General features: G+C 41.4%; 1 protein-coding gene and 1 long non-coding RNA gene across 3 annotated transcripts; one reads left to right on the top strand and one right to left on the bottom strand.

Moving 5' to 3' along the window:
* Nucleotides 1–516: 516 nt before the first annotated feature.
* Nucleotides 517–3,045, bottom strand: LOC123049558 (uncharacterized). The gene is made up of 3 exons (XR_006423609.1): nt 2,663–3,045; nt 916–1,012; nt 517–843 (listed from the first exon to the last, which is right to left on the bottom strand). It is a non-coding gene; the product is annotated as an uncharacterized lncRNA (long non-coding RNA).
* A 2,207-nt stretch (nt 3,046–5,252) lies between these two features.
* LOC123049557 (uncharacterized) lies at nt 5,253–8,263 on the top strand. 2 transcript variants are annotated; one of them, XM_044472458.1, is made up of 8 exons: nt 5,253–5,661; nt 6,621–6,660; nt 6,730–6,792; nt 6,867–6,929; nt 7,003–7,098; nt 7,451–7,567; nt 7,654–7,900; nt 7,994–8,263. In XM_044472458.1, exons 2-7 carry the CDS (start codon nt 6,655–6,657, stop codon nt 7,759–7,761), a joined length of 453 nt encoding a protein of 150 aa, XP_044328393.1. In that variant the 5' UTR covers nt 5,253–5,661; nt 6,621–6,654; the 3' UTR covers nt 7,762–7,900; nt 7,994–8,263. The 2 variants fall into 2 exon arrangements, with proteins under 2 accessions (XP_044328393.1, XP_044328394.1); XM_044472459.1 differs by lacking the exon at nt 7,003–7,098.
* Nucleotides 8,264–9,430: the final 1,167 nt, after the last annotated feature.

Here is a 9,430-nt window from a genome sequence, read left to right as displayed (position 1 = left end):
TGTGCTACTTTTATCACTAAAATTTCATATCTGATATGAAAGTTTCAACCCAGCATAAAAGAAAGAACGCACAAAAACATAATTGAAGAACAGAAAGATTGAACAACAAATTATATTAGAGGTAAAAAACAGATCTTGCAAATTGAATATTGCTACTAACCTCAACTATTCTTCGTTGCTCGAAGCATTATTAGCATCCACTATTGTCCCCTCAACGTCTGTTCTAATCCAATGTTGTTCATTGTTCTTTCTCTTCAAAATCTCTCCAAGCTGTGAAACATGGAATGGCTCATTTTCTGTCTGCGCTTCCCATTCCAAGTTGCCTAAGTCATATACATCTCTAGGCTTTGGCAACTTCATTACCACAGACCAACCTGGATTCAATTCATCTTCCACATAGAACACTTGATTCGCCTGGTTAGGGAAAATAAAAGGCTCACGCTCAATCTTTTCTCCTTTGTGTATTAGATGTGAGAAGTAGATGTAACCGTACTTGTCTTTTTTCATTCATGTTTCTGAGAACACATCAACCCATTCACATTTAAACAACACCACTGAAAACTGTCCAGAGTAGTTTAGCTCGACAATATCAATTACCCTCCGGTAGTACGTCACATCATGTAAAACAGGATTGGCATCACGTGTTGAATCATAACTAGCTGTTTTTGCAGTTACCATGACTCCACTATTTTGTGTCTCTTTATCCAAGCGTTTAGGCCTAAAATGGTAGCCTCGGGAGTTGAAAGCGCAATATATTTTGGCTGCATTAACTGGGCCGCGGGCGAGCAATCTAATATCCTTTTCAATGTTGTGGATGCCATTTTCCTTCTCCAATTTCTTTATCTGAATATTTAGAATTCGATTACAACTAAATGTAGTGATACGTGTATAGTATATGCAAAATATGGCACTTACATGAGCTTGGAACCATTCATGGAACTTATCATTTTGAATCCTCTCGACAACATCAGGGTTTAAATTGCGTCCATTAGTGATCTCATCAGCATGAGCTCTGCAAAGTAATTCATAGACAGAGGTAAAGTAGGGGAAAAGGGTAACTAAGACAATTTATAAGCATGAGATATTACCTAAGGTATGAATTCACATCAGAGCAATTGAACAAGACATATCTATGTGCCTGTACTTTTGCCACACCGCTCCGTACATAATTCCTAGGCTTTCCAAGTGGATTGCCAGAATGAGGAAATAATCTTGATCCATGTGCAATATCATGATGCCCAACCCACTCCTCTTAAGCCTTGGCTTAATAGGGAAGTACCAGAGCACCTTCTTCGGGGTTGCTTTTTTCCTTTCCTTGTTAGTTAGCATGGTTTACCAGGTTTGTTTTTGCACCTTGATGCTCCACATACCGAGCAAAAGTCATCATTAGCCTTCTCTTTCCAAAAAAGCTGACAATCTTTTTCACAAACATGAATTCTCTCATAACTAAGCCCAAGCTTTCCAATGATCTTCTTGGCCTCAGCAAAAGTTCCAGGTAAATTCTTACCATTTGGAATTGCTTGCTGCAGAACTGCTAGCAAATCATTTATAGATTTATTACTCCACTTGTTAGTGAATTTTATGTTGAACAGAAGCACAAGGAAAGAAAGTTCTGATAGTTGACACCCGTTCCACAAAGGTACATCTGCATCTCTCAACAAGTCATAAAAAGCTTGGGTTTCAGGATCTGGTCCATGTTCTGGAGGGTTTGGGTCATCGAAGTCATTCACTTGAGACCCATTATCTATGTTCCCGAAAACATCATGGACTAGCTGGCGCATATTAGAGTTTATGCCTTCCTGTTTTGACCTTTTTCGTTTGTTAGAGGAGATGTATCCTGCAGTTTCACCATGACAACCCCAAACTGTGTATCCAAGTAGCATTCCATTACACACCAAATGATCATATACGGTGTTTCACTTCAACAAGTTCCTATTGACACATCTAACGCATGGACAATGGATCTTGGTATCTGAACTTTTTCCAGTGTATGCAAAATGAAGAAAACCATCTACGCCAGCCAAGTAGTCTGCACTTGGTCTACGAGAACTGAGTAACTTTTTAATGGTTGTTAGATCCGTCGACTCGCTGTGTTAAAGTAGCAAATGTCATTAGTGAATTTATTATAATGCTAAAAGGTTGAAATTGTATTGAACCATCAGTACTTTAATAGCTAATTTATTATAATACGGAATTAATTTCACACTAATGGCCTCAACGTGAAATACATGGTTGTGCCTTTTATGACAGAGGTAATAAAATTGTCGGTTCTGATGGTTGCAGACAGAGGATTGGGGTTCTCAGGAATACATCCTGATCCAAATGATAATGTTGAAGCATGCATATTGATTTCTTAATACTTTTGTAATACTGAGCTAAGGCAAAGTGGACATCATATTCTGCAGTATGCGTTGTGACTCACAACGTTCTAAGTGCAAGATTTCATTTGCAGCTCTAACAGCACAACAAGGCATTGAGTTTTTCACAAGTTATGGGAAGCACGATTAGCACTGTGTGAAGGCAATGGAATTCCGAATTCTGAACATTATGAACTAGCGATATACCTAGTACTATTATGTAACGGAACGCGCCATGTGTTCCTTTAAAGAAAAAAATTAAATGAGAGGCACAGCAGGGAGTTATGAATCTCGAGCTCTCAAACCTTAGCTGGCGTAGTCTGACGACGTAGAGAAGCAGCGACCCCCGCCGCCAGATTGTGGAGAAGCAGCGTTAAAGGTAATGGTCGGGCGGAGGCGATGTCCTGCGCTCCCGCCGTCTCCCTGTCTTCCTTCTGTGGAATCGGGCGGCAGCTCCTGCGGCCGGTCGACGAGTGGATTCGAGCGCCGATAGGAGGCGGCGTGGGCTGTGGACTAGAGCGGCCGGTGGAGCCGTGGAGGTATGGAATCGAGCGGATGCGACGCTTCGTGTGGACTCGAGCGGCGGCGGCACGGCCTCTCTGTGGCGATGCGGCCAGCGCTCAGGTCGGGCGGCGGCGGAACAGGGGATCGAGGCAAGAGATGAGGAACGAATTGATAAAGGTTAGGATTTTTTTGGTGTTTTCTTTTTGGGAAATTAATATTTACATAATTCAACCGGCTGATTTGAAGCTTCGTGTAGGTCGCGCAGGAGACGTCCAACTCTTATCGTGCGTGCGTGTGCCCACCTCCCAAAACTTGTTGCCACGTCTTTTCTCTACAAGTTTCTTATATCCCGTACGTGTCAAAAATAGGTTTCTTATCCCTATAGCAGCTGTCTTTTATCATGTATGCACGCGTTCTTGTATTGGCGGCTCGTGTACATGCCAATCGCACATAAGTAATCAATTGGGACCAAATTGTATTACAAGCAAGTATATTTATTTAAGTATAAGTTGCCTAAAAATGGATTTGGGTCGGTCGAATTTCATGGAAAGGAAGACGGACGCGCGGCGAAGCACCGAGGTAGTCGACTGCGGCACCGGGGCAAGCTATAGCGAGGCATGGAGACACCGACAAGACCTCGGCTAGGAACAAGTGTAGTGCGCGATAGTCAGCGAAGGAATGGCCGGGGACGGTGGTGAGGGGAGGCCGGGGCTGCGAGGCTGGCATGGGAGCACCGCGGGCGAGAGAGGCTAGTGATTCGACCAAGGGTCTGTGGGGCGGTTTGATGAAGAAGATGAACAACAAAGGTAGGATGTTGTACAATGCCATCTGGGCGTTGATTTTGCATTAGACGACTCAAAAATGAATCACCCGATCCAAAAACAGCTTCTAGTCGACAGATCTCTAACCTATCCTTTATAGGGAAATTGATCAAAATAGAACGGTTAGTTTTCACTTGAATAACACTTAAAATCACACAGCTGATCCAGGGGTGGTACTAGCCAGTTGATGCCTACCGCAACCTTTTCTCAGTTTTTTTTGGGGGGGGGGAGTATTTGTGGTGATTGAAGTGAACCGGTCAGTTCAGAGCAAATCATTGGTTTCAACTACCCGTGTACGACCTAGCCAGCCGCCCACTCCCTAAAAAGTTAGGGTTCCTCTACCTCCCACAAGCGCCGGTCCACCCCGTCTCCGGTGGCCTTAGGGTCATGGGGCGGAGTGGATCCCGACCCTTGGCGGTGGTAGGGCTCCATTTTTAGATCTTTTTTGAGTTTTGTTATGGTTTGTGTCTTACTCAGGAAAGCAAGACGGTGGTGGCTCCCTGAAGATGGAATAAAGGTCTCCCCGTCTAGTCCTCATTCCGTTGATGCGTCTAGCATCGTCAGTGGACGTGTGGATTTCTGGTGTGTTGGTTTCATGGGACCTTAGCACGACGACTTCCCGACTGTCTACCACAACAAGGTTTGACCTGCTCCGACGAGGGAGAGGCGATGACAGCGGCGCACCTTCGACTCGCTTCAGTGCTTGTAGTCGTCTTAGTGCTTTATTTCTATTCCATCAATTAAATCACAAACACAACTTGGTGAATATAAAGCAATCATCGGTTCTGATTGCAAATACCTTTCCCCATGGTACTCTAGAAGAGAGCACTACTCTCATCACTCCCTGCAAAGGCGTGACTCCACAAACTCACTTGTCTCTCATGTTGCCTTACCATAGATGGTGGGAAAGTGCATCTCTCTGCTGGACACCGCCGGTGCCACTATTGCGAGGAGCATCTCTTTGTTCTGAGGATACAGGAGGCGAAGCGAATAGGTCAGATCATTATATATGCGTGCACGTCACGTCGTTCGGAGGTTCCTTGCTCTCTCGCCGCCGGAGTCCCTTGGGAGCACCTGTACTTCACCTGTCTTCTCACATTGCAGCAGGCGCGGGGGCTTCCCTCCTCAATCGACCTCCCTCTACATTCAATGACGGCTCATCAATCAATTCCTCGCACGTACATGAATATCTTTTTCCCGGCCAGGTCGTCGGACTCCACAGGCCGCGTGGGCACGCAACATCCGCAACATCCATATCAGGAGGCGTCAATCGAGGCGCACCACCAGTCCACCACCTCGAAGTCGCCGGACTTGGAGGTGGCAGTACGAATGAAGGTAAGTAATTGTTTTTTACCACGTTTGCTATACAAATTCACAAAATTATATTGTTATATTCACTTCATAAAGAAATTACTATTTATAACTATATATTATTTCCTTCTCAGTAATGAAATAAATACAAAATATGCTCCATTTTTTCCATTTTAAACATTTCTCGAATTATTTATAGATCTAATATTTTTTCTCCAAACAATTTTTTTTGCCAAACAGTCTCCGGATTATTCCCGCAAAAAATTCCTCCAGATCTCAATTTCCCTCCTCCACTTCTCGATGGACAAAAATTTCCTCCAGAGCTCCCAATTTAGTCCCGCTTAATTTTCCCTCTGGTTAACTAACAAAGCGCTAAATAAATTAGATCGCTAATCCCATCTGCATCATTCGCGCCGCCCTCAAAGCCACACCTCGGCGGCCTCCGTCGCCGCCCCTCAGGGGCCACCTCGCCGCCCCTCCAACGCTCGCTGCATCCTCATCCGACGCCACCTGTCAGCGGCTACCCACGCGCCTGCCCGTCCGTCAACGCCCGATTGAAACCATCGCTGCCCAGATCTGCCTCAGTGGTTTGCATCGTTGTGGCAACGACATCGTCGATCCTCAACTCTGGAACTAAATCCAGAAGGACTACACCATTCTCGCGGCTGGTATCGATCTAAACTCCCATTTCGTTGCTTTCTCCCTTCTATGCCTGACTGATTCCCTTTCCTCCTCCCTTTGTTTTCCTCTCTGAATCTGGTATTAGGTTTGTGCGTACCAGGCAGTAAATCAACCTGTGGTTAATTTAGGATAAGAATGGAGGATGGGCTGTAATCATTAGTCACTATGTTAAACTGAGATACGACTTATAGTCTGGTTTTTGTGCACTGCAGAAATAGTACCATGTTCTCTGAATTTTTTTTATTCCTCTGCAGTTTTGTGTGCTACAAGCCTATCACATTAGTATTCTCAACATGAATGCTGGCAATATTACCATTGACCTTAGCATCTATATATACGTGAGATGTTGGCTGCTTTTCCCCCCTTTTGCAGTTTAAGGTTTCAGTCATTAACCCCCTGATTTTGTAGGCTGTAATCCCCTGATTAGTACTGATATATGCAGTAGTTATACAATATTAGGGGCCCCAGATCTTGTACTCCGAAATTCATAGTATATCTTGTAGAGTACTGATAGTACTCTGAGATCAGTACTCTGAAATGCATAGTACTCAGAGTAGTACTGATATATGCAGTACTTAGACAAAAATTGGGACCAAAGATCTTGTACTCTGAACTCTGATTATTATTGATATATGCAGTAGTTAGATTGGGGCCAAAGATCTTGTACTCTGAACTCTGATTAGTACTGATTTTTAAAATTTATGTACCCTGAAATTCATAGTACATCTTATACAGTCAGTATTCAGTTTATACCCTTGATTTAGGAAGTCAGTATGTGCACTGTGTACTAAAACTAAGCTTGGTCAGAGAAATAACAACCTTGGTGGTGGCTTGACCAGCAGTATATTGTATCCTCCATCGTGTAAAACACTTACATATTATCATGTAATTTTCCTCCAATTCTGTATGAATAAATCCAGATTTTAACAACAATATGTCATTGTAGATGGCTGTGGAAAATTGGAAAATTAGCCTGTCCTATGAAGGTATTGTCAATATATTCGACATGTGTTAGTTCATTTTCAGCTCCTCTTTATAAATATTTCATTTTGTAGAGAGTTCATGCCAATGGACCCAATGCAGAATACATAGTGATCAAACCCAGAGATACAACAATGGTAAATTTGTTTATTTATTACTACACTTTATAAGTGTCTAATAACGAATTAATGCCTATTCATGTAAAATGCAGAATAAAACTCACCCACATCGACATGGCACGCACGAAGATAATGACATTCTGTCAGGCAAACAGGTTAGAATCTTCTTGTTACTCATGCTATAAAGGATAGACTACAACTTATTAATGTACTTACATTGTTGTATAGAAGCATCATCTTGAAAATGAGGGCTGCAATAAACTCTCATATCAAGCACCATCATCACCAGCCCATCCTGTTTTCGATCCTATTTTTTATGGAGAGGTAATGGTTATCTCTTGAGAAATCTGCTTCCTAGGCAGTGATAGGAAACATTTTCCATATGAATTATTGATGGCGTGATTTGTTATTCACGCACTTTTAGTTAAAATATCATGTTGTACTAGCGATTTCTCATTCAAGTGCAATCCAATATTGATACTATTGACTCATATTTGTTTGTATAATGCTGAATGAATGAGTTTCTGCATTTTAAGTTCGATTTGCATGGAATGGACTCTCCTGAGGTTATAAAATGATGTTGGCACATGTAATATTTGATGAATAAAATGTACTGTGAACTTTGCATTGCAAAATCACAAGGATAAATCATTTTTCCTCTTATGTTTATCTGTAGATGAGAAAGAGCAGGGAGAATATGGATGGAAATTTGACTAGAGTACACAAACAAAGAACTCAAGACAAGTCTGTAGTCCATGTGTCCTCTAAGCAGAAACGTAGTCCTTCCATGGAGGTAATAAAAATAGCGTGTTCATACTAGATTCATGTTCACAAAATTGGTTTTTATTACTGTATATTATAATTTGAACCTCATTTCAGGTTGGCACAAAAGTGATTCTGAAGTCCTCAGTATATCCAAACAAAAGGCATGTGGCACATGCTAGCATTTTGGGTTGCAATTCAAAAAAAAATGGTTGGTGGTGTTGAGCTAGGTTGGCAGTTCATAGAAGTGCAAGTTGATCAACCTATTGAGGAATGTGAGCTCTTGGTAAGGGAAAGGGAAAATTGTAGGACAATTGGCGATACTTTCACCTCTGGATTAACAATTGCTTGGCCTTCAGCATGTGTAGGTCAATGTTTAACTTCTTGGGTTTTGTTAAATTAAATTTATGATATACTTAATGTAGTCGTAACTGATTTTTTTATTTTTTTTTTGCAGATTGAGAGGTTCAGTGGTTGAGTTGATTTGGATGATTTTGCTTATGAGGAATCGAGATGCAAATATGACATATTGATGCAAGAAATATTCGAGGGGCACATTCTAGTGAACATGAATAGGGGTGTCACATGGTATCAATGATAGGAAATCTTTCGCATACTATAGTTTACATTAATGGGTTGAGAAATGTATTTTTTCCCTAAAATATGGATCTTCTATATGTTTATTGTTACAAATGCTATGGAATGGCATGGACCATATTGATATTTTATATCCTCGTGCATATATGCAAGCTTTATGTCCATGGCCTTTTTATATAGTATACACTGTGTGTCCTATGTTATCGATTTTCACTATGAGAAAGTATAAAAACAAAAATGTATTGATACAATATTTCATAAAAAATGGTTCCAATAGCACATTGGACTAACTATGTCGTGTTACTATAGTTAGGAAAATGTGTTACTAGATTGGCTACCAATCACCACTAGAGATGTTACAATATATACAAAAAAATTGTTACTGTTGCATTGCTACAATAAAGAAAATATGTTGCTGAAATATCAAAACCTGTTACAAAGGCCTATTGTAATTAATGCGAATCATTAATAATTGTGTTGCAATTTTGTTAAAGCGTGTTACTAACCATGTTACTACACCAGGGAAAACATGTTACAAAGTGTGTGCCTATAGTTTTAAAAAAGTGTTACCAGGGCCTTCGGTAACACACATGGCGTGTGTTGCAACAATTCCTAGTAACACGTTTAAATACATATAGGAACAACTCTTATGTGCTACAATAGACACCACGTAGTAACATAGCCTACAGGAACACATACAAAAGTGTGTTACTGTGTGCTTCAGTAACACAATATCTAAGCTGTAGTAGCACATCAACGTGTTACAAAAGATCAATCCTGTAGTAGCAATGCCCTCCATCAACACCTATTGATCAAGTTTGAGCTAGTTGGTCCCCAACCAAGTTGGGTCCTAAGAGGTTAGTCACAATAGGCTTGGCTACCCAAATGGTCCTTTTCTTGACACCACTTTGAGTACCAACAAATTTGGAAAACACATTGCTAACCTTATCCTTGCCAAGAGAATAAATATCATCAATTAGAATAGGGTTGGATAAGGTACCATTCGTGCATGAAGAAGCAACGTGACCTTTCTCACGACATAGGTAGCAACGTCTACTCTTCACTTTCTTCTCACTTGATTTCTCAACCTGAGAAGCATTAGCTTGAGTCTTCTCTGGAAGAGGCCTTTCTTCAACTTGAGGTTGAGTATGAGAGTGAACTTGTGCCCGCTTCCCTTGTTGCTTGTCACTAATGGGCTTCTTGTTCAATGGGCAAGATCTCACATGATGCCCTTCAATTTTGCACTTGAAGCAAATAATCTTGGCCAAATTCTTGACTTGTTTTTGGCCCTTCTTCT

Source organism: Triticum aestivum, chromosome 2D (genome assembly GCF_018294505.1).
Source record: "Triticum aestivum cultivar Chinese Spring chromosome 2D, IWGSC CS RefSeq v2.1, whole genome shotgun sequence".
Lineage (NCBI taxonomy): Eukaryota > Viridiplantae > Streptophyta > Magnoliopsida > Poales > Poaceae > Triticum > Triticum aestivum.
This window is presented reverse-complemented; position numbering and strand designations above follow the sequence as displayed.

Excerpts from the sequence above, each read along its gene's own strand:
- LOC123049557 (XM_044472458.1), top strand. Across the intron at positions 6,793-6,866 it reads AACCCAGAGATACAACAATG|AATAAAACTCACCCACATCG; the intron begins GTAAATTTGTTT and ends TGTAAAATGCAG. Across the intron at positions 6,930-7,002 it reads ACATTCTGTCAGGCAAACAG|AAGCATCATCTTGAAAATGA; the intron begins GTTAGAATCTTC and ends ATTGTTGTATAG.